This window comes from Desmodus rotundus, chromosome 2 (assembly GCF_022682495.2).
Source record: "Desmodus rotundus isolate HL8 chromosome 2, HLdesRot8A.1, whole genome shotgun sequence".
NCBI lineage: Eukaryota > Metazoa > Chordata > Mammalia > Chiroptera > Phyllostomidae > Desmodus > Desmodus rotundus.
In genome coordinates, this window is record NC_071388.1 from 31968004 (window position 1) to 31993363 (window position 25360).

The 25360-nt window shown below is 37.5% G+C and overlaps 2 protein-coding genes across 26 annotated transcripts in view; one reads left to right on the top strand and one right to left on the bottom strand.

The window, feature by feature from the left end:
* GPR160 (G protein-coupled receptor 160) overlaps window positions 1-8384 on the top strand; it is a 37509-nt gene extending 29125 nt beyond the window's left edge. For 9 of the 14 annotated variants that reach the window (XM_024563451.2, XM_024563440.3, XM_024563431.4 and 6 more), the window contains 2 exons: window positions 2993-3108; window positions 6909-8384. In XM_024563451.2, coding sequence (XP_024419219.1) covers window positions 6981-7994 — 1014 coding nt within the window. In that variant the 5' untranslated portion in view covers window positions 2993-3108; window positions 6909-6980 and the 3' untranslated portion in view covers window positions 7995-8384. Of the gene's footprint in view, window positions 1-2444; window positions 2513-2992; window positions 3109-6908 lie in introns of all 14 variants that reach the window. The other 5 variants (XM_045197899.2, XM_045197869.3, XM_024563434.4 and 2 more) reach the window with 1 other exon arrangement.
* Window positions 8385-9101: 717 nt separating this feature from the next.
* The window catches only part of PHC3 (polyhomeotic homolog 3), a 74653-nt gene continuing 58394 nt past the window's right edge, over window positions 9102-25360 (bottom strand). For 9 of the 12 annotated variants that reach the window (XM_045197819.2, XM_024563399.3, XM_024563371.3 and 6 more), the window contains 3 exons: window positions 23582-23714; window positions 23259-23490; window positions 9102-18048 (listed from right to left, as the gene is read on the bottom strand). In XM_045197819.2, coding sequence (XP_045053754.2) covers window positions 17894-18048; window positions 23259-23490; window positions 23582-23714 — 520 coding nt within the window. In that variant the 3' untranslated portion in view covers window positions 9102-17893. Of the gene's footprint in view, window positions 18049-22954; window positions 23082-23258; window positions 23491-23581; window positions 23715-25360 lie in introns of those variants that run through there. The other 3 variants (XR_006655952.2, XM_045197854.2, XM_045197858.2) reach the window with 3 other exon arrangements.

Genomic DNA, 25360 nt, shown 5'->3' on the forward strand with positions numbered 1-25360 from the left:
TTTTGTTTTGTTTTTTAAGAACTAGCTTTTGGTTCATTGGTTGTCATTTCTTTTTAAATTTCATTGTTTTCTACTCTTTATTATATCCTCCCTTTAGCTTAATTTTGGGTTTAATTCACTCTTCTTTTTCTTTTTTTTAATATATTTATTGATTATGCTATTACAGTTGTCCCTTCCCCCCCTCCACTCCATCCTGCCCACCCCCTCCCTCCCACATTCCCCCCCTATAGTTCATGTCCATGGGTCGTACTTATAAGTTCTTTGGCTTCTACATTTCCTACACTATTCTTACCCTCCCCCTGTCTATTTTCCACCTATCATCCATGCTACTTATTCTCTGTACCTTTCCCCCCTCCCCCTCTCACTCCCCTATTGACAACCCTCCATGTGATCTCCATCTCTATGGTTCTGTTCCTGTTCTAGTTGTTTAACTAGTTTGCTCTTGTTTTTGTTTTAGGTGTGGTTGTTAATAACTGTGAGTTTGCTGTCATTTTTACTGTTCATATTTTTTATCTTCTTTTTCTTAGGTAACTCCCTTTCTTCTTTTTCTTAAGATGTAAACTTAGCTAATTGAGTTGAAGCCTTCTTTTCCATATAAGCAAATTTAAGAAAATCACAATAAAAGAATGCAAAAGTAATTAATGTATGGAAGTTAAAATTTAATTTTGATTTTTACCTGTTTTCTTATACATTATTGCTGTTCAAAGTTTGTTTCTACTATAGCTTTTTAAAAATTCTGATAATATGTGCTAGCTGTTAAAAAAATTTTAAAGGTACAGAGAATTGTAAATAATAGTATTAGTCAGGATGGGACAGAAAAAATAATCACAAAATTCTTGCAGCTTAATACAACAGACTGTTATTTCATCCACTACACATCCACTGTGAACCATTGGGGGCTTTGCCCCATGCAGTCAGGGGGTGCCCAGGCTGCCAGAGGCCCCGCCGTCTTGAGCTACATGCTCTGGAGCACATCCCCTTTGCTGCGTGTGGCAGGGGAAGAGAACATTGAAGGGGCTGGGCTCTCTTCTGAAATTTAAAGCGTTGGCCTTACAGCTCATTGGCAAGAAGTAGCCACAGGGGCCCACCTAGTTGTAAGGGTCAAGGAACTAAAAGGCTTCCCATGGACTTATTAGAAGCAGAGAAGCAGCAGGTGTAGGTGAGCACCATAATTCTGTGCCCCAGGGGGGTAAAATCCCCCATCATCCTACTGGGAGGTAACCCCTACTTCCGGTCACCCTGCGCGGTCCCCCTGACCTTCCTCCCAGCCAGCCTGGTTCGGGGTGGGGTAGATGACTCCTGTGCTCTAACAGACCACCAATTCACATTTGGTGGTGACGGCCCTTTGCAGCTCTTACCTCATTTTGCAGTATGTAAAAGAAGCTGGGAAGGGCAGATCAAGAATCCCTTGCTAGTTGCTTTAATAACATGGGGATTTCAGATTTCTTTTGAAAATCTTCCTTTAGAGTATCTCTGAAAGCTACACAAGTAACTGGAGCAGTGGTTTTATCTAGGGAGGGACCGGATAGTGGTGAGTGGGGGTGAGGGGTGTTAAAAGAGTGGGTAGGATGAGTTATTTCCACTGTATACACTTCTGTAACTTGATTTGCAGACTACATGAATTAGTATTACCTATTTTAAAAAATTTTTGAAGAACTTTTCCTATATTTCTTAATTGTCTGTATTGAATCTAATTATGTCAATGAATGAAAACAAAACACCTATTCCTTTAAAAGCTGTCAGACAGTTGAATGACATTTTATTTTTCCCACTGAATTTTGACATATCAAATAAAGTCCACACTTTTTAAATTAAAAATTTTACTTATATTTACCTTTTGGAGGAATACAATTACATTATCCAAATAAATAGGTTAGTTATGGTCCTTTGAGGACCAGTAAACAACGTAGTCACTCTCGGCTGCCTATCACCTTTACGGAAAGCTCTTTCGCCTACAGAACGGGGGTCCCTTTCTACATTTCCAGTTGTAAGTGGAGCCGTGATTGAGGTGGACTGAACAGCATGATCTTTGAAATCAGACCTGAGACTGCATGAAAGCTCCAACATGTATCAGTCATGCAACCTCAGGAAATGTGCTTACTAATCCCAAAGCCTTTTTCCTCCTGGGGAAAAATAATACATACCTTTCACAACTGCTGTAAGGATTAGGTGAAAGGTACATAAAACCTCTGGACAAGCTCAATACGTTATTTTCCCACAGGCTTTCTCCATGCAGAATCAGCAAGTCCAGCTACCGTGCTAGTTTCATTTTCTGTACAGTAGTTGACCGGAATGTTAACTGTGTTCATCTTCCCGTCCTACTGTTTCATGCACATGGTTTTTGTTAAACTTTCCTGAGACTGCATAACACAACTATTTGATTATAATACTATGAAGTTCAATCCATCGCCTCTTTTTTAAAAGGTACTGTTTTTTACCCTCAGACTCATGAATGTACAGAGGACTTTTCAAAGGCTACATGAAGTGTGATATCGCAGCTGATTAAGCACAGGTGAAAATTCAGCTGTTTGCTATTGAGCGAGAGACCAAAGCAGTCTGTGAGATGCCAAACACCGGCACTTTGCTTGTTACATTTTTTTGTTTGGGAAAACAGTAATTTTTCATTTAAAGAAAAACAACCTGTTACTTATGTTAACATGCAACAAGTGTCAAAAGGTCCTTAGCCAAACCAAGAACTGCCAGGTTAGACTTCAAAGCCTGTGGGTGAAAACGGCAGTATAAGCAAGACTTCTAAATAGACGCCATGTTTTATGTACCCATATCTCATGGTCTTTGGTGTACTTTTAATCTAAGTATCCCCTTTCTTCCTTTTACTTAAAAAAGATTATAAGCAAGTAATTACTTGTATTAATCCCATAGCCAGTTATAGTTTTTCTAAGCAGAGATCTGGAGCCAGTTATGCTGACGTCCAGTTACTAAGATAGCTGGCTATTAATGGGGCTGTTATTTTTGTTTTCTGTCTTTCACACAGAGCTTATGCGTGTGGCATTTTTGTATGCCAGGAACCAAAAGTAAGGTAAATTCAAGGCACTAAACTCAAGTAAAATAGGAAGATCATCAGCAGAAAGACCTTCTGGAGAAAACAGAGTAAGTATGGCATGTCGTTAAGACCTGGGTTAATAAACAGAAAAGCAGAGACTGGGTCAGTGAAAAGAAATCATGGTTTGTTTCCTTTGGGGCCTGCTAGTATTTCTAAGCTGGTCGGATAGCAAAGCGAGCCCAAAGATGCCCTGAAAAGGACTTCCATGTTACCGTATTTTTTGGACTGTAAGATGCACTTTTCCCCCCAAATTTGGGAGGAAAATGGGGGTCCGTCTTATAGTCCGAACGTAGCTTACCTTGCTTGCTGTGGTGGGGGGGGTGGCAGCAGTGGAGCGGGGTCACAAGAGGCAGGAGCAGGACCACAATTTTTAATTTTTTTTTCCTATTTTCCTGTAAAACCTAGGTGCGTCTTATGGTCCGGTGCGTCATATAGTCTGAAAAATACAGTAACTGTCTAAGTTGTACCTGAAGCAATATGAGTTGATTCATAAGTATTTTTAAAATATTCAGGAAAAGAACCATATCTCATAAATCTCTGAATCCCTGGAGATAATGTGAATATTTTTCAAGGGAAAATTTTGGACATAGTTTATCAAAGGATTTTTGTCTTGTCCTGGGGGCTGGGGGGTTGTTTAAAGAACAGGATGTTGGAGTTTTGAATGTGTTTTTAGTGGTTTATTGAGGACATGGGGTATGAGATCGGTGTCACCTCAGGGAGTTTTGGTTCCCATGATCATGATGTTCAGGAACTATTGTAAAATGACCAAAACATCTTTCGGTGGCTTTTTATTGCCTCAAGTTGCGTAACTTCTCCAGGCCTTTTCATTCCCATCTCTAAAGTATCTTCCAGCTTTATGGTTCTTTTATATATTCCTTTTCAGACTTATTTTGTCTCTTTTCCTCCAGTCCTCTTCTAAGGGGCTCCCTGGTTACTGCCTGGGTGGCTGTAGCTGCTCCTCCTCCTCCACTTCCTGCACCTTTGCTGGGAGGAGCCCGCTTTTCTGGCCTCCCATTGGCCCCACTGTGAGTCAGTAATGGGATGGAAACTTGGGAACCATCCTTTGGATGTTGCCCAATTAAACATGGATTTCTTTGTTTATTTAATTTTGCCTAGGAGTTATTAAGGATAAAATCATTTTATACAGATAATTAATTTTATCCTGAAGATACTTTTTAAAAGGGGGGGATCTTCATAAATATGAACCTACACTATTTCCCTTTCTCACCTCCATTCCAAATCAGCATTTGCTACTTGAAACTAAGCCTGTTTTTTTCTTGGCACAAGAGGGCTTCATGGGGTCTCACCATTCCTTTTATGCCTCCTTATCCCAGCACCACCTCTTCCAAAGCTGCTGTCACCTGTCAAGGTGGTAACCCTGGTTCCATGCCCTTGTATACCACTTATTGAATCTAGAATGAGTATTTTTTGGGAGAGGGTCAAATTAAACTATATGGGAAAAATTTTTTTTGAAGATTTTATTTATTTTTAGACAGACAGGGAGGGAGAGAGGGATAGAAACATCAATGTGTGGTTGCCTCTCGTGTGCCCCCTACTGGGGACCTGGCCCGCAACCCAAGCTTGTGCCCTGACTGGGAATCAAACTAGTGACTCTTCAGTTCACAGGCCAGCACTCAATCCACTGAGCCACACCAGCCAGGGCTAAATGGAAAAAATTTGAATGTACAAGAGAACTTGTCTCTTTGGTTCTTTTATACCTATTGTTATGAATGAGTATTGATTTTTTATAATTGTCTTTATATACACACATTGTATGTGTGTATACACATACATACACATTATTTGTGTAGCTTAGTAAGTGAATTTATGAGATAGATGGATTTACGGCCATGAGAGTATGTTAAAGAAAAAATTATTCCTGACCCTTGTCGAAGAATGGTGAGGCACACCTTATTCAGAACCTCTGCAATAGATATAGAGACCACGATGATGCGGTTTTGCAGCGACAGGAAGAGACTGGGCTCAACTCCAAATACTGGTGGGAAGTTATAGCCAAGGAGCAAGGTGGGGGTCAGTGGTCGGAATATTACTAAGGAAACATCAGGGTAAGAGGGGATTCTGGCTAAACCCTAACAGGATTCATGCAGAAGGCAGGTCAGGGTGATTGGACATCACCTGAGGCGTGGTGAGGGATGAGGAACTTGAGCAGATATTGAGGGAGATTAGATATTGAGGATGAGAGATGCTGACTAACCCAACTTACCAAGATTCTTGCTAAAATTTGACAATGAAAAGATGAACACAGAAGCTCAAAAGTCAGGGCCTCTCTTCTCAAGTAGGACAGTCTTGTCAAGTTAGGGTGCATCCTGTCAACAGAACGACAGCCTTCTCCCACACAGAATTCTTCACCTTCAGACAGTACCTCAACACACCCTTGAGATCGTTCAATCAGTTATCTGCTCTTGAGCAAATTTAGTCTTTCAGTTTGCAGGCTTGATACTCCCTAACTTAATTTTTCCTTAAAGTTTGAGAAATTCAGGAAGACCTATAATACTACTGTGTTAATATGTTAGTGTGTACCTTTTTTTTTCCTATACATGTCTAAAAATTAATGACATAATTTTGTAACCTGTAATTCACTTTAAACATTGTGGAAATTTATATATTTTTAAACATGTGGCAAATTTATAAGGCCTAACATGTAACAAGTATTAAAAAGGTGGGGTGAGTTCTGCTGGGGTGGGGGGGGGTGGAGGGACGGGGAGAAAAGGCATACAACTGTAATTGAATAACAATAAAAATTAAAAAAAAAAGTGGGGTGAAAACTAAGTCTTCCTCCTAACTCCTTACAAAGAAACATTTGTAATGGCTGTGTGACAGGTAAGGATGGATTGTGAGCCATTTTTTTAACCCTCTGTAGTTGTTGACATTTGTGGATGGATCTGTTATTATTTAGGTTTTATTTTGCTACTTAGAAATACTGTGGTTGAACAGCCTTGCAGAAACATGTTTGGGTCAATGGTGATTTTTGTTTGTAGGATAAATTTCTCACATTTCCTTCCTGTCTTCCATCCTTTCCTGATTTCTTCCTTTCTGACCTTTCTTCTTTTATCTTCTCTTTTTTCCTGCCTCCAAGTGCATTTATCACTCAAGCTTCAACTCCTGTTCCTTTACCTAGCACTTCTTAATGTTCTCAGTGTTTATACTCAGTCCCTATTCCTTCCCTGTATTCTCTTGTCTCTCCAGGTGCCACACGTGAAGAATCACGTCCAGGAGATCAATCTTTCTTTCCTTTACCAATGTTCCCATTATTTTTAGCTGAACCATCTGTTCCACGTCTTTGACCTTCGGAGGTCTAATAGGAATGATGATCCTGCCACTAAAACGTTTTACATACTGCTACACTAGAGGGCCCCCACCCAGGCTACCGCTATCTCATTGACAGACAGAAGGCGGGGAGGGAGGGGCGAGGTAACATCATTTTAAGTGAGAGTGGAACTCGTATTACAGCTCGTCAGTGACTGTTCAGAGTATTACCTGTAGGCTGCTATTTTAAGCCTGTGTTTTTGCTCCAGTAAATAAGTCTTTTTTTTTCAAGTTATTAAAACTTGTAGTTATGGAAGTTTTAGTAATTTCCATATAACATTTTGATTATAGACCTGAGAGTTCTGAATATGGGTCTCAAAAAATGACCAAAGAATACATATTCTTTGTTATCATATTCTGTAAGTTTTACGAGACATATAAATTTCTATTTATACATTTAATTATTTGTGGAAATGTTTGGATTAAGTTAGTTTTGAGAATTCTGGTGTTTGTTTTGTGAAGTTTTCAAATGGAGACAGAATGAAGATAACATCAAGATTTTTTTCACTTTTCTCTGCAGGGATGGAAAATGAAGTGAAGCAGTCTGGTATCGTATGTATTTCAGCGGGCCCTCTGAGGGTTAACTAAAAATATGACTGCTCTTTCTTCAGAGAACTGCTCTTCTCAGTTCCAGTTACATCCAACAAAGCAGCTCCTAGATAGTAACTGCCTGCTAGTCTTGATTATACTTGGAAAAGTATTATTAAATGTCCTCACACTGGGAATGAGAAGAAAAAACACCTATCAAAATTTTATGGAATATTTTTGCATTTCACTAGCATTCATTGATCTCTTACTTTTGATAAGTATTTCCATTATATTCTATTTCAAGGATTTTGTGCTTTTAGGCATTAGGTTTACTAAGTACCACATCTGCTTATTTACTCAAATTGTTTCTTTTACTTACGGCTTTTTGCATTATCCAGTTTTCCTGATAGCTTGTATAGATTATTATCTCAATTTTTCTAAAACCAACCTTCCATTTAAGTGTCAGAAATTATTTTATTTCTTTACAGTAGTTTTAATTTGGATATCAGTCTTTGCTTATGTTTTGGGTGATGCAGCTATCTACCAAATCCTGAAGGCACAGAATGTTTATTCTCACCACTGTCCTTTCTACATCAGCATTCAGAGTTACTGGCTGTCATTTTCCATGGTGATGATTTTATGGATGGCTTTCATAGCCTCTTGGTCAGAAGTTATTACCTTGGTACAGGCTATCAGGATAACTTCCTACATGAATGAGACTGTCCTCTATTTTCCCTTTTCATCCCACTCTAGTTATACCGTGGCCTCTAAAAAAGCACTCTTGCCCAAGTTCATTGTCTGTTTTCTCGGTACCTGGTTACCATTTGTACTACTTCAAACAATTATCCTTTTATTTAAAGTAGAGATTCCAGCATATATTGAGATGAACATTCCGTGGCTGTACTTTGTCAACAGTTTTCTCATTGCTACAGCGTACTGGTTGAATTGTCACAAGCTTCATTTAAGGAACATTGCATTACCTGTGGATCCATTTGTCAATTGGAAATGCTGCTTCATTCCACTTGCAATTCATAATCTTGAGCAAATGGAAAAGCCTATCTCAATAATAATTTGTTAATGTTGCCACGTTAAAACTTACAACTACAATAAGAACTGTAACTTTATAAACAGGGAAGGGCCACGACTCAGGACCTACAGACATGGAGCTGAACAGCAGCCTCCCTCAACCGCCACCTGCCAACCACGTCCATACTTTTTCAGAATGTATATTTTGGAGCTATGATATTATTTGTCTCTTTGTTTTTTAACAAAATAATTGCAAGAAAAATTTTTATGCCTGTTCAGGAAAACTGCATGTTATAAATGTTAACACAAAACTGAAATGAGTTAACATTTGGCCATACTGATGATTCTGTTGTCCAAAAAGCTACCGGATTACAAAAAAGATTAGCTGCCAACTTTGTTCCAAACTTAAATAAATATTTTTATTAAATTCAAAGCGAGAAAATGAAGGTCATTTTCTTGAAGACTTTGTATACCGAATCATTTTAACATAAGGGGAAGATGCAAATTTAAAAAAATATATCCCTGTATTTAATATAAATATTCTTGGAAGCATAGTTTCACCTGCTTACCTTACAGAACTGGGACTAGCGACTAGGCTTCCTTCCATGACATACCAGATCCATTTTCGGTTATAACTTACAAGTCACTTGCATGTCAAATCATAATTATTTAGTACTTTGGCAGTGTATCACACTGTAAAAGTAAATTTGCATTTCTTAGCCTCAGCACTGTTGCTATTTTGGGTTGGGTCATTCTGGCTGGGGAGACAGCCCTGTGCACTGCGGAATGTGCAGCAGCATCCCTGTCCTCTGCCCCGGCTGAGGACTGATGGAATAAAGGAATCCGAGTGGCGAATAATCTGAAGTCACTTTGTGAATTAAATTGAACTTCCTAGACATTGTCTAATCTGTCTAAACCTGGCCTTTGCTACTTCTGTTACTTTTCCTCTGAATGTGTTGCTTTCTAATGACCATGGCATGGGACTACAATATTTAAAAATATATTGTACTTAATAGAGAATTAAACTTAACAGATTTTAAATCAGGAAAACTTATAACTGTTTAAAACTCCTTATTGAACTTTTTATTGTTGTTCACTCAGTGTTATGCCCCATGCCTCATAAGCTTAAAGAAAAAAAGAAATTATTCAATAGACCAGCCAAATGGAAGAGGCTTTTATTTTTAAAGAAATGAACTGAACAGCTGGTCTACAATATATTATTGAATTATAAACAACATAAATAAATGATCCTGTAGGCCCACTAACCTCCCATCCAGACCCACATGAAGCAATGTTACAACAATATTCTATGTGAAAATGTGCAGGTAACAAAGGTGCAATTACAAGCAAGTTTAAGCAGCAGAGTATAAGGTGCTTTAATTTAACAGTTAATGTTGCCATCAACAAACATTTGAATGCTTAATTTTAACTTTACTGAATACAGACACAACAAATATGGAAATCTAAAATTAATACACATGCTACTTGTTAAGATGAAAGTGCCTTCTCTTTTTTAAAAAAATACACCAAATGGACAATCTTTTTACATAGATCATGGTGTGCTCTTATAATGCAAAATTAACTTCATTTTCAGGTTATACATTTGAAAACTGTAGCTATAGACACCAATCTAAGAATGCTAATGCTAAGAGTGCTAAAACTATTGAATTTCCTGTAAGGAGGAGTCTAGTACAATATCCAATGTAAAGAATACACTTATATATAATCTTAACATATGTTCTCTGTAAGGATAAAAAATGTTTTCCCCCCTTGGGAATGCTTTGTTCATCCTGGGCGGATCAGCTTTTGAGGCTTAAAAACACGAGAATCCTATTTGAGAACAATGTGAGGAACCAAAAGGAGGAATGAAAAAATCAGTTAACGTGAGCTTGAAGCATCAAAAATTAGTACTTTTAATAAAACCAGTTTATCACAATTTGCCTTTGTTAAACCAACAACCAAAGAAGATTACCCAGCCAGACAAAAAGCACTGACTCGGCAGGGGCCTGATATGCCAGCCACCAGTGTTAGCAGCCCCCTGCACGCAGCCACCGGCCACTGCAGCCCTCACCAGCCCTCACCACTGGCTCGCTCCTCACTCTGAGGGTAATGTTGGAACCTACTTTGACTTTTCCCCTCTATGGCAAAAACCAAAGTGACCATGCTTTTGAATAAGGTGATTGGGAACGTGGTTAAAGGTCCTGGAAGTTAGACATCCAAAATTATACCATCCTTGCAAACTCTAATGACTTTTTAAATTTTAAGAATACATATACAAAAAGTATTTATGCAGTGTATATTTTAACAGCATAAAATATTTTTTAAATTGGGTAAATTAAGACATCTTAGACTGTGCCATGGCAAAAAATTTTAAACCCAGACTAGCAATTACTTGGATGTCAGTATTCCTGTTTTTAATCAGTGTTACAGATTCTAATTCAACATGTATTTGGACATTTTCTTGCTTTAAGAAGCTGTGACTTTGATGCATAAAAGGCCTTTTTAATATTAATTTTTTAAATCGTTATAGAATGTTATTATCAAGCAATGATGATATATATAAAACTGTATTAATGGGAATTACAGTGTAATTCACAGAATCCTAAAGTGGTAAGGAGTCCTCTACCCAGTTAAAAATTGATCCCATTCAATGCTCACTCCCCAAGTACTTGTCAGTTTAAACACTGAACTCTTGCCCTGACTGGGTGGCTCAGTGGGTTGGAGGGTAGCCTCATACACCAAAAGACTGCAGTTTCATTCACTGTCAGGGCACAAACCTAGATAGCGGCTCAATCCTCAGTCGGGGGTGTGTCCGAGAAGCAACCAATCAATGTTTCTCCCCATCCCCTCTAAAGCAATGAAAAAATGACCTCAGGTGAGGATAAAAATAAAACAAAAAAACCAAAGAACTCTTTTATGTTTACTAGTTCTACATTTCAAAGGAAACCCTTTTACTTTGTAATGGGTGCTTTCTAAAGATTAGGTATTTGTAATAAAGTTTATTTCATGTAATACTTCTTGCTTTAAAAATGAACCCAAACCAAATAAAAAACAAACCTGTTAGCAATGTCCTTTGAGATTTTTCGGTTTTAGATAATTATTTCACTGTCAATACTGGGTGTAAAGCTTTTACAGTTAAAAATGTATAGTAAGTTGGGTGGGCAGGGCAGGGGAGGGCAATGGGCGAAGATTGAGACAACTATAATAGAATAAAAAAATAATTTTAAAAATGTATAGTAAGTCAGCACCAGCGTCTTTTTATGGTTCTGTCCCACACCCTGCATAGTAACACTTCTGGAATAGATTCAAGTGTCAAAATAATTCTTAGAAATATGGGCTGTCACAACAGTCTCAAAATATAAATTCTTAATGTTAGTACCCTTAAATTTATAACCTAATCAGGTACATGATTGATTGATGTTTAGTGATTTACTCAGACCCTTAGATATGTAGCCAAATCCCTCCCAATGCATACAAAAATGCCCTCAGTCCCAACTTTACATTCAATACATTAATAATAATTGTGTATATATGTTTAGGAAGCAATCAAAATTTTGTTTGGAGAGGTTTTGTTTACTTATTACTAGCTCCTTAGGTCATGTGCAGCACACACCACACATAGTAAGTGTTCAGTTTGCTAAGTGAATGGATGAATACATGAATGATACTGTTCATGTGTGTTCACAGATTCTGTGGTTAACTAGCAGGAAGCATTTAGAAAAATGTCTGCATTTACTTGTCTGTCTGAATTTTCTGCCTTATTCCTTAAGACAACAGAGAAGGTTACCGAGGAAATAATGCTTAATAATTATCTTTTAGTAATAGCTCAGAAGTATGAAATGAATTGTTAAAAAGGGAATGAGAATTAACTAGGAGCAACTTAAAAATATCCCATTATATGGTCCAAAACCATAGTTTCAGAGCTGGGAGGAACCTTACAGGTGATTTACACCAAAATCAACATTGTGAGCAGGATAGGCTCCATGCTGTATGTTGAGAAGAGGAAACAGGTTAAAAGGTAACTGCCTACAGTGTCACAGCTAATTCACCAATGCATGTAAAATCCTTCATCATATTAACAGAATGATTATGTCCATCTATTGCTTAATTATTGAAGTAGATTATTTAGTACTACCTAAAACAAAAAGAATTATGGCTTCTAACATTCTAAACAAAGATTTAAACAATGGATACATCTGCTGTTTTGGAGGCAAGACTGAAAAGTTAAATACATTGATGTTTATCTCACTCCTCAGCCCCCCTACCCTCATAAAAACCGACTTCTTCACCTCAATTAAAGCTCCCAAAACATGGGATTTAGCACTGATAATATTCCCTAAAATGTAACTTTTGGGCCAATAATGGTGGCTACTATCAATCCTTAGGAAGGTTACTAGAGTCAATTTAAATAGGTCATCTAAAAGGACTTACTATATTACTCTCAAATTTTAAACTATGCCATGTTAACATAACAGTGTTTTAATTTACCTTGATTTCTTTTTCCAAATTAAGCTTCATTAATTACTATACTTACTTTTAAACAACAGATGTAAAAACCTTTGCACAGGTTTTCTTTCTGTGGATGCATATTTACACCACCGGTATCACTGACAGCAACTGTACTTTTCAAAGACAACAGAAAATAATATCTTTCTAGAGTACCTCTTCTCTAACATCTGAGATTAAAATGTCATCTTTAAATGAAATTAAATGTTCATAAGCTATAAAAGTGAAAGAGATGAAACATTCATGGAAAACATTTCCCAAAAGGTTCCATAGACATGGCACTTTATTAAAAGATCATCCGTTAGAGTAGAAGGGGACAATTTTCATCGGAGACGTGGGGTGTCAGGTCTGAAAGGGAGGGCGGTCACTCCCTTTATGTGTACTAACGAGAGTGAGCATTCAGCAAAAAAGTTCTGCTCTGGAATATGATGGTAGTAATTACGTTTGTACTAGTGCTTTACAACATTCAGACAGAGCTTTCTTACAGTATTATTTTAAGCTAGATTAAATAAGCTCTAAAAATAACATGTAAAACTTTAGAATTCTTAAAAATTTAGGAAACTTTTTCTAAAGACAGCATAATTTTTAGCATTTTTTAACTGAAGAAATGGCTTGTATTGCTGCTCTGAAGGAAATTATATAATGACACATTTTCTGAACTTCTAACCAAAGAGGAATATTTTCCCAAAGAATTCTTTTAAAGATGTATAACTTTTAATAGGTTGAAATTAAATTTTAGTAAAATTGCATATTTACTTTTCCTAATACTGTATTTGTGCTTATCTAAATTGAATCAACCTTTAAGATGAAACCAAACGTTCCAAACAGATTCCAATGAGAATTAAACAGGTAATGATCTGCACTAATGTGCATCAAAGAAATAGAGGTAGGCTTGTGTTTACTGAAATCCACACTGATCAAGAAAAGCTTACGGCCGGCTCTTAGCCAGCCATCCAATTCTTAGACTAAGACACAAACAAGCAACTAAAATACAATCTTAAAAATGCTTTTCTTTACAAAAATTGATAAGGTTGACTCAACTGTGGCGTCTGAAAGTGAATACTCAATAACTGATTACAAGTATAATGATTAACCTTTGAGGTTTTGACAAATATTTCCCAACAGTAATAGCTGTCACCTCGTTCAGAAGTCGAAAATAACTCATGTATCTTGGAACTTTCATTATGCTCCTGAGGGCAGGGCCACTTGACAAAGAGCGAAAGAATGGAGTTCAAGTACAGGTAAATCCCAACGCACTAAAAACTATACCCTGTTATTGTTGTAACTGGGGTCCAGCCATTACAATGTATTATTTTGAACTTCGGAAGGCCATATCTGTACTACATGACCTCACTCAGTTAACTGTGCTGTCCCCTTGGGTCTGGAACGCTCTTCCTCCTGTCTGTGGTCTCCTCCACTTCCCAACCCTCCACCCTAGAAAACGCACAGGGAATAGACTGAGCAAACACTGTCATAGACAGGTGCGCCGGATTCCACTGCCCAGAGGTTTCACTGAAACACGACGGTTAAACATCAGAAAGCCCTTTCCAGTTACCTTCCCAAAATAAACCCCACTGCAAAATCCTCTGTAAGGATTTTCAGGCAAAGGTCTCAAAGAAGAAAGTCTTCATGCTGAGTTTAGGGCTAGAGGAGGCTTAGCAGCGTAAGGTGTGAGGATGGCCCTTTCATGCTTATTAGGAAATGCTCAATGCTAGTTGCACAAACGCTGCATGTGTTCCTGACGTTCAGTAAGAGTGAGGATCTTCAAACCACAAAATAGAACCAGGTGGTTTTCGTTGAAAGTAATCTTTACAATGTTTAACAGTGTGTCCAGTCAGGGATTCCATCCATTTGATATGGCTGTGAGGAAACATCATTCACATGCATCTGCAATAGTTTATTCTTTCCGGAACTGTTTCCACACATGTAAACACAATCTATATATATTGCCTCCCTAGCACACTAGCGCATGGTGGTACCAACACCCTTCAAATGCAGATAACGGGGCTTACTAACATTGAACTGAACACATCAGTGAGGGGAGCACTATTATAGATCTCAGTCTAAGACCAGTGTTTGAATGAACGCCCAACTGTATTTTCACACTGGATACATGAAAATTAGCTATATCAAAAATTATTCAAAGGCATGGACATAAAAGTATTTCATACAGTTCTAAGTGTTGCAATACACCAGGAAACAAAAATAAAAAACAGTGGGCCACTTAAAGAAAGTCATTTCTATTTGAAACCAGGTAAAACATGAGCATTAACTTCAAAGTGCAGGAACCTGTTCAGTGTTGAAGCAGGAATGAACTAACCAGTGGGGGTCTCGGTCTGCCTCTCACATTCTTGAGTTTCTTCACGAGCATTTCTCTCCTCCCATTTCACCTTCTCTACTTCTAGGTGTCAGCCCTCAAAGTGGGATTAAAAAAAAATGCCTGTTTAGAGGATGCCACAGCAAATTACAAGTACCATCCTGGAAATAATTAAATGCCACTTAAGAAAGTGACAGGTTTGAGATAGCAGTCTCATTCCACGCCAGTGTTACCAAAGCTGCATGGCTGTGTCAGACACCCCCACACGAGGCTTGATGAAAATCCATGTTACTTGAAAATAATTTTTACAAACCAGCTCTCTCCGCTTGTCTTACTTTCTTAGCAATGCATGGCTTAAAGCTTTTCCCTCAATGGAAGAAGAGTGCATCAGTTTAAAGAAGTCAGAAAATGCGAACTTAAGTGGCAAAAGTAGGAAGAACGTCCCATATCCCCTTTCTGCTTGTCATTCCCTCTCATCAATCAAAATTCTGAAACAATAATATGAAGGAAAAATGAAAATAACAGTACTCTTCGCACCTATATCATAAGAAAACTGCTGAAAGCTCAGGAGAGAGGCGGACACCCAGCGTTACCGTCCATGTCCATTACACATAACTGAAATTAAGATGGCTTAATCATCTTGAAAGAAATGCTGCATCAAAGGTGAGAATGACCAGCTGAAAGCACATGAGCCATTTCTAAATGAAATGACTCAGTTGAAAAAAGCAAGTATACGTTCTGGTATTTTTTGAGTGGAGACAACAAGATCTGGACTATTCTTAAGATTATTATGAGATTTAAGATTATAAGGTGCTTTCAAATGGAAACCCCTCTGGCAAGCTTTCTTGGAAACTTACCACAGTGCGAGGCCCAGGGGCTTTTGGTGAGTACACTGTGACTGCTATTAGAAGGGGTGTAAATAAAAGGAGAACCTGTAACACAGTCCAAAGCTAACACCTTGAAGGCTATAGATAATACAGTCGTGGGAGGTAATCATTATTGCAAGGGGAATCTATCCCCAAATAATCAATTTTACATCAACTGTGGATTATCTATAATAAAGTTCCAATTCCTTTGTGCCCCCACCCCCATACAGTGGACACTCTCCTACTAAGGCTTAGCCTGTAATTGTTCTGAAATTGCAACACGAGGGGAAAAGTCAAGCATATGACAACTCTTGTCACAATGATTAAATGCTAATAAATGAAAGTTGACTACAGAGTACCTACCTTACCTTGAAACTTGAATCTGATCATTCAAAATGTGATATAAGGAAATATGTAACATAGACTACAAGCTATTGTAGGTCTGGAACAGGAGCCTTACACTATATTACACACTCTAATCCTACATGTAACTATCAGTAAACATCTTTTTTTTTTTAATGTTACTACACAAAAGAATCCCACAAAGCATACATTCAAACAAGAGGCATCTAAAGATTAAAAAAATTACCCGCTGTATTTTTGTATAAAAATAATCAACATTCTCTAATGTACACAAAGCCAAAAGATAAATATCTGTGATGTCTTTAATGACATCTTTAGTCTTCTACTAGCTCGACACAGTCTTTCTGAAAAGAGCAGTGACAACGACTGAAACCCATGGACTCTCCCACTTATGCCAAATATCTATGCATGTTCCTTCAATTATAAAACATTTCCATTGTATGGTAAAGATGAAAAAGATTCCAACAAATTTTTGATGTCCAGGACTATAAAGCGCTTAGGGCTCTCACAATTTTTAGTGTCATAATTCTAACAGATCACTAACTGTTCAGTGAAAGGTTCCGCTTTAAAATTTTTTCCCCTGAAACATGTACAAAATTAGATCTCACCATTCAAAAGACATCATTTGGTAAGTGCTTTGAAGAAGTATGCAGGGGCTTAGTCAAGGAAAAAGGAATATGCTTTCTAGCTAGACCCAGCATGTTCAACATTAGAAAAACGCGAAGACCACACATATAAACCTGCTACAAACAAACTATTGCTCTGTCAGCAAAGGCTGTACGTGCACTGGTTCATAAGGTAAAATCAGATTATGCCTTCTGTATCGGCACATCGGAGCAGGAAGATATTGAAGATTATACGAAACGTTTTCTAAGAGTCAAATTCTTTGTATGCTAGTCCCCACTAGCATTAAATCAGACAATTTAATGGTTTCCCCCGCTTTTTCTAGTATGCAAACACTGGGAAAAATACTTCCGCAGACCACTGATGCTATCTGAAATATTTCCACTGTATGAAGTACCCCGTTGGATGAAAAAGAGAAACGTTTGTAATTCCTACACCAGAGTTTCTCAACCCTGGCACTGCTGACATTATGGACTGCGTAACGCTGCTGTGGAGGGCTGTCCTGTGCGCTGTGGGATAGACAGCAATGTCCCTGTCCTCCATGTGTCAGATACAGAAGCCACCGTCCCTCACCTACCCAAGCTATGGCAACCAAAATGTCCCCTGGGCAGCAAAACTGATCTCCGTTGAGAACCACAGCTCTAGATGGACAAGAATTAAGAGGAAAACTCAGCTACACCAAATTCTTGGTGAAGTTTGGAACAGAAACCAACTCTGGACTTCCAGATCAGTATTATTCATGCTAGAATGCAATCCTTTTTTACAGACAAAGCAACTCCCTAACAGACATGTTTTTTTAAAACGCACTGGTAGCTCACTGCATACAATTCTAGTCACTGGACTCCTAAATTCTCTCTCATGACAACCTATGGAAAACTTACACGGTAGGAAAACATATAACAAAGCTGGATCAAAAGAGGAGAAACGTAAATCATTAAATTACTTTTAAAAGAATTCTTTATATTAACGATAAACATACTTCTTAAAAAATTATCTACTATAACATATTTCTTTGAAAAATACCATGGCCCTCTACAACAAGTCTTTCAATGTTGTGTGTAACCTGTAAAATGAATTTCACCAATGATGGCTGATTATGAAAATGTATGATGAATTATTGTATCTGTAGAAGAAATATCAGCTTCTGATGTGGAAATCCCAATGCACTTGGCTATCCACCACAATGAGTGATAATATTCTAGGCCAACCTGAACCTTTACCTTACAAGTTTGTTTAATAGTAAAACTCCTGTTATCTCAAAGGCTCATGATCCTGTTAAGACTCCTTCAGAGAGTTGATGCGTGCACAGATCTTTAGGGCTGGGCCCAGCTTGATATTCATTGCGCTCATAAGATGGTCTTCTTTTAGCAAGAGAAGGGCCTGCCCATCGATCTCCTGTGCCCTGAACTCGTCTGCGATATCCTGGCAGCCTGGAATTTGATCAGAGGAAGGAGGTTAAAATTAATACACAACAAGGACACGTTACTCCTCACAGTCACAGTTATGTTCTCACTGGGCCTGAGTCTCGAAATACAGGCTGAGAAACAAATGAAATTTATTTATTAGGTTCTTATTAGGTCTTAGGTTCGCTCCTGAAGAAGAGAGTATCCCTTGGCATTCTGTAAATAAAAATTAATGCAAAATCCAAATAAAGCAGTTTACTTGGAATTCTAGTTCTAAACATAATATAGAAATAATTAGTAAGGGTCAGGTAAAACGCACAGACCGATCAGTCTAGATATAGCACATCTAGTGCCACCTCAAAGCATGCCACACACATAACAAATTTAGATTAACTAGTTATTAAACCTCATGAACTTAACTTTCTATAATATATCCTTCACATACAGATACACAGAAATAAAATACAATGTTCTGCCCTTTAAATAACAATTTAGAAATATTTTTGTAAGTACCAAAGTACCATTTTCACTTATCACCATTATCACTTGTACCTTATTTTAATTTACAACATTCAGCAGCAAGCATATCTAAAACATTCCTTATTGTTCACTCGGGACAGAACCAATCCATCAAGATTGCAGTACTGCTCCATTGGAATGCTACTGCAATGTATTGTGCTGCTCAACTTGTAGTTTCAACTCCGAATCTTAGTATCATTAGATTCACCTCCACTTTTGAAACATAAATTCTCATTGAAATCAGACCTTACTGGCTAATCTCTTGCCAAGTAACCAATGCTTTAGCTCTCAGTCAAAACCAGGTGCTTTTTAAGGTAACAAACACAATGCTACCATCTACTTAACAGCATCTATTTGAACCCCAAATGTTTTTATTATCCACCAAATTTTGCAGTCAGGTTACTCAATAAAGTTTCCCAGGAAGGATAAAGGAAGTAGCAGGTAAGGTAATGCACTAAAGAATCAAAAGAGGAAAGAATGCCAAATGTAGAAGCTTCTTGAGTAACATTATAAAAATATATTTAAGAATAAATACTTAAAGTCTGCATTTCATTGAAATCAGCATTCTAAGGGAAAAACACAAAGAAAAAGATAAAAAATGGAAATAGTTACATCAGACTTTTGGATACACAACTTTGAAGAAATGATTATCTTTCTATTGCAAACGTATCAATCATCCCCTTGTTCACACAGATAATGAAGTCGTTCCCTATCACCCTGGCACCAGGCACAAAGCACTGTGGGTACTAAATAAAAATATTTTTGGTAAGTGAATGACTGAATGTGAATAAAGAAACAATGAACAAAAAATAGAATCTGCTGCCGAGAAGCTACATGTAAGAGTAATCCAAACCCTTCTTTTATATTCAGCTGTATGGCCATCTCTCCTCTTATGTCTTTTGCCTTCTTTGTTGGTTGTACCTTTCCTGTTTTCCCCCCTTTTCCAGTATGTGTACACTGAGAAAAATACTTCAGCAGAACATTTATCATGTTCTCTTTTTTAATAATTTGTCAGACTCTTAAACACTGACAATTCAGAAGTATCCTATGCAAAATTTTTATGGTTTTGTCCATTTACCATGTAAAAGTAACTCTTCTGTTAAAATGGAATTACTCACCATAGAAAAGCCTCTTTTCTTTTCCCAGAGGTAGCTCTCAAAACTGGGCAGATAAAACTGACTAATCTTGCATCTAGCTGTGACTTCATCGTTCTTTATATGAAAGAACTAATGTTCTTGTTCTTCTCTCTTCAGTCTTACTTACAAGAACACAGGAAAGAAAAGAAGAGAGAGAAAGACAGGGTAGGACTTACTTAGATTCAGAAAACAGGAGCAATGAGAAGTAATGAGGACCATAAGAGCTACATTTGGGAATAGAAATAAGGAGTTCTACATGAGGAAAATATATAGCATGTTCTGGTTCCTCTGCATTATGAAATTCCTCTTCAAATGTCTTCCTATAGGTGGGCAATAAATGTATCAGCCAAATAGTAAAGAACAAAAGTGTTTGGGAAATGGCATGATCGAATATGAATGCACTATCTTCAGAATTTTGGATCACAACTTTCTTAAGCCAACCGAAAAAAAGGGGTGGTGGTGGTTATACTATACATTAGTAAAGAAATGAAAAAAATACAGTAACTTAAAAAAGAAAAAGGGAAAAAAGTAGACAAATCGCTTCCAAAAAATCATTACAGAAAAATGAGTTTTTAAAAAATTCTAGATGCTTAAGGTATGCTGAGCTAAAGTTCCAGGAGTTCCCGATATTAGAATCTACCTCTGCAAAGCGGCTGACATCCCAGGGACATGTACAAACCATACCCCAGCTGGTGAAACCAGCTGGCTGGCTGCACCTCACCAGAAACAGCTGTCAGAGTGCACACAGACCTCAGTGCACGGACATGGGTCACAACTGAACTTGACAGGCATCCAGTCACTCTTCTAGACAAACCCAAAATAAACTCACCCTGCACAAAAAATGACCTCAGTGTGGTTGGTGAAAAGATTCCCCCTGCCTCTCACTACAGAATAATCAAGTCCCAATGTTAGTTTTATGAAAACCAGTGAACAGTCATGTTTTATATGATTCCTACACTTTCTATACCTACAGAGAAACCAAACTGACTGCAGAGTCACAGATCAGATCAATAAATAGAGAATAAAGTGAATTGCAAAAGGCAGTTTACTGTTTCATGAAAAAGTTAAAGAAGATAACTGCAATTAACTGAAAACAAATATAATCACTTCTGTAGCGAACTTTTTAATGCATGAAAATTTAGAAGAAAATAATTTTTGCTTCTGGAAACAGCTCTGAGATTGAGGTATACTGCACACTGACTAGTACGGTCCCACCGGGACGGTTCACAAGACGGCACTATACAAAGAGAAGAGGAAACTCCAGGAGTAAATTTAGGTGCCTTAATAAAAGAGGGAAGCCTAACCTCAACTGGAAAACAACAAAACACCAGAGTACAAAATTTACAAACTTGGACATTCAATTAAAAAAATCTTGGGAGTAGCCTACTTGGGGGGGAGGGGGACCAAACAAACAAACAGCCCTGAATGAGCTGCAAGAGGCTCAAAAGGAAGTTTACAAAGGCCAGAGGAGCCTAGGAAAATGAAGATAAAGGCTTATTCTGGTATGAGATTTACCTTAAGATTACAGGCACTATACAGAGAAAAACTTTGAGAAAGAAGATATATTGATCACACAAAAAAGTTTGTTATTTAACCTATCAAAGGAGTTTGAAAACACTCCCACTTAATCAGTAAAAGAAAAGCAGAGTTACATTAAGCAGACTCTTAAACAGTTCCAAGCAATTCTCAATTATAAAGCAGTCTCCTTTTAATGACATGTAATGTTCTCTGAACACTGGGAACAAAATTAAGGGTCTTGATGAACTGAATAAGACATGCATCTCAGGTTACAAGCAATAATAATTTTTTTAACTCAGATGAAGCAAGAATGAGACAAAGAAGTCTTTGTTCTCATAAAAGCAGCCTGGGTATCCTCATATCAAACGGATGCTGGGGAAAATTAGAAAATTAAGCCCTAAAAAAAGCACATGAAGTGACAAGACTCAGCATGATCTGTTACTTGTTCATTAGCCAACTACTGTCTTCAGGATGTGAACCACCCCTCAGCCCCAAAGGAAGAGAAGTATTTTCCACCACAGGAGAAATCCAACTAACACACAGCTCGAGGGCCCCATCTGGAAGACTGAGACGACTTCTGAAGGTGACACAGTCAAAAAGTCTAGCCCAGGAGATCAGTATAGATTTTAGGCTTAAATCTCAAGATATCTAACTGTCTAAAATCTAAAACTTACTTCATTAAGCATTAAAACCATAAACAGCAAAGACTCACCATCCTCTAATACATCAGTTTCAAAGCAGATTGTAAACCCACGTGGTCAGCACTTAACTCACACCTAACTTTGCTTAGGTGCATGCTTAAAAATCTTCCCTGAAAAATGTATCCCTCTTTAAACAATTTCTTTTCTTTCCTTTAGAAGTGACCATATATTGTTTTTCTTTTTTAAAAAACTTATTTAGCATTTCTAAAACAAGCTTTCGAAAAAACAATTTACTAAAACCCCAGAACTCTGGATACAAGGTAAAATGGCTGACAGGTTTTTAAGGAGCAGTAACACTGAAAACACTCCCTTCACTTTCACAGCACATTAGCTGTAAGTTTGCTTCTGAGACAGTGGTTCCCTGCACAGAAAGAGTAATTAGCAAAAATAGCTGGATTAATTCTAATAAGCCTATCGACAACCTCAAAGGGGACATACTTCCCTGGAAAGCTTGTGTCAGGAGAAATGGTATGATTCACAATAAAACCTAAATTTTTAAATCTCCTTGTGTTCTATATTCATAAGGCCAAAGTGAATGGTAAGATTCATTGATTTAAAAGAATATATTGTCTTAACATACATAACCAGTGTGGATCTCATCATAAATAGATGTCTTTAGTAGCCAGCCAGTGGACATAAAAAATTACTGTTGCATTAAAGAAAAAAGATAAAGAACTTAAAGATTAAGCTAATGGAAAGAATACCAAAATGAGAGAGCAGAAAAACATAAGAAAGTTATCCTCAATATTGGGACAGACTATCATAACTGGATGCTAGCTGTCTACTTAAAAAATCAAATTTCGGAACTGTTCATGATACCTACTTTTTGCAAAGAATCGAAGAATGCAACTTCCTTTTAAAGAACCAGCTTGATTTTTTAAAAGAAACCAAAATTGTATCATATTCTAAAAGGTCTTCATTAATTTTCAAAAATGTAAAAAAAAATTATAGTCTCTCTTATTTCTTTTAAAAAATGGTTAATTTAGGAAATAAGGAGAAAACAGAATAGAAAAAAAGAAGAGCGGAAGGGAAGAAGTCTGACTCAATCTCTCTACTGACCTCTCGAGAGAAATCAGACTGAAGAGAAGAGAGCACCTTTAATATCTTCACCGGCTGGGGTGTCACAGCAGAAGCAGGACTAGTCAGTTTTTATCGACTTGGGGGTATGAGAAAATACCCAGTTGTGCTGAGGGAATAAGCAAGAGGAAAGAGATCACATTTCAATAGCAAGTGGCATTTAATTAATATATATACATAAGTACTTCTCTAGCCCTTTCGTGCAACAGGTGTGGATGGAGCTAACATCATTCCTGTGTGTGAATACATGGGAAAAATATGAAGGCTGAAGTGCTGAATTACATACCAGGCAAAGAATGGATGAAGGCCCAGACATCATCAACTGTCCATATAGAGGGCTCTGTTTGTGCAACTGGTAGCAAGTCATTGTTCTCAGGCATTTTCCTAATTCTCACATCCCGAAGCTCACGCTCTCTTTCCCGCTCACTCTGCCTTCGCAGACGTGTTGTCATAGCAGATGGCACAGGATCTTCATGAGAAGCCAAGTCTTCTTCTGCAGATGGATAAGTAATTGGAAGCTGGAAAATGTAGTACAGGTAAAATACAGCATTGCACTTTCCTTGCATTACTGAACAGGGTATTGTACATTGAAGCAAGGTTTCTACAGACCTGCCTAAGGATATGTTCTCTTGCTGCCCCATCAGGGCCACTTGGACGACGGCCACGATGCCCAAGACTTTGATTATCAGGCTTACGATTCCAACGACTAAGTGCAAATTTTTTAGAACAGCTAACATTGTACCTAAGAAATTCAAGTAAGAAAAAATATTAAATGATATATGGGACACTCTATTTAGTAGTTAATTATGACTTTAAAGTGAACTTGTGAATCAGTAAGTGTCATATACTTCATTAAGAACTATAATACCTCAGAGAGTACCGTAGTGTTCAGTGGATATACTTATGCCAACAGTCAAAAAGTGGCCTCTCATAGATCTGAATAATATAGCTCTCAATCTAATACTGGACAAGTATTGATATTTTCTCCTCATAACAGCGTGATAGTGGGAAATTTTCTGCAAAATAGAGGACAACTGATTTTTACAGCAGTGAAATAATTCAAAGTTCCAGGAGAAAAAGAAGGTATGAATTAACTATTTAGATGTTTATCCAAACTGCTATTTTCCCAAGTAATAATTTCTAAGGAGGGATTAATAAAAATAGGTTAACACAGTAGAGAAAGAGAAAATCTCAAATGGCTAGTAAAAGATTTTTTTAAAAAATATTACTGAAATCAAAGAGTGAAAATGTAAAGTTGAGATTTCAAAGTTATACAAGGAACTTCATAGCTTTCACTCTTCAGGGAATTTAACAATACGTAATCCTTTAAAACGGACTGAAAGATTTTTATTTTATCAAAATAGACTGCCTAGTATATTTGAAAAACCTTAATAAGGCATAATGACAGCTTAAAAGAGTCCTGTGCCATTTATTGGGTTGCAAGGCCCTAGAACAGGGGCCAGGGAGCTTTCTCTATAAAGAGCCAGAGAGTAAAAATGTTACGCTTTGTGGGCCATTAAATTTCTGTCACAACTGGTCAACTTTACGATTTTAACATGAAAGCAGTCATAGGCCATAATGAATGAGCATAGATGTGTTTCAATAAAGCTTTATTTAGTAACACTAAAATTTGAATTTCCCATAATTTTCATGAGTCACAAAATATTATCCTTTTGATTTTTTTTGACCACCCCCGAATTTAAAAACCACCCTTGGCTCAGGGGCCATACAAAGATAGGTTACAGAAACGACTCGCCTGGGCACAATTTGCCAACCCTGCCCCCAGACAGAAGAGTGAAAACAAATAAACCAAGAAACAAATTTCTAAAAAGCTATAGAAAGGCTAAGAAAAATACATGCAATTCCTTTTTTAAAAAAATCCTCACCTGAGGATTTTAGGGAGAGGATGGAGAAAAAGAGATAGATAGATATCGGGTTGCCTCCTGTACATACCCTGACAGGGAGGGATTGAACTTACAGGGAGTTTTTGATCATTTAGAATCATAAGGCCACTGTTCTTTCTTGTGGTACACACACATGGGACAACTCCCAAGTTAAACATGAGTTACATAATTTTATTAGGGTTATCGATAACATAAAAGAATGTCTGGGGACTTCTGGTCAAGACAGCGGTGTAGACAGACATGGGTCGCCACTTCGCACAACATCAAAATTACAAGTAAAATATAGAACCACCATCAGTCAGAATCATCAGAAATTGAATTGAATGGAAGTCTGACAACTACGGAATTAAAGGAACCACATCCATCCAGACTGGTAGGAGGAGCACAGACGTGGAATGGGCTGGTCCTACACACAAACGGTGGATAAAAATTTGGGAGGTATACCTCGGGAGCGAGGAGTCCCAGCCCCAAACCAGGCCCCCCA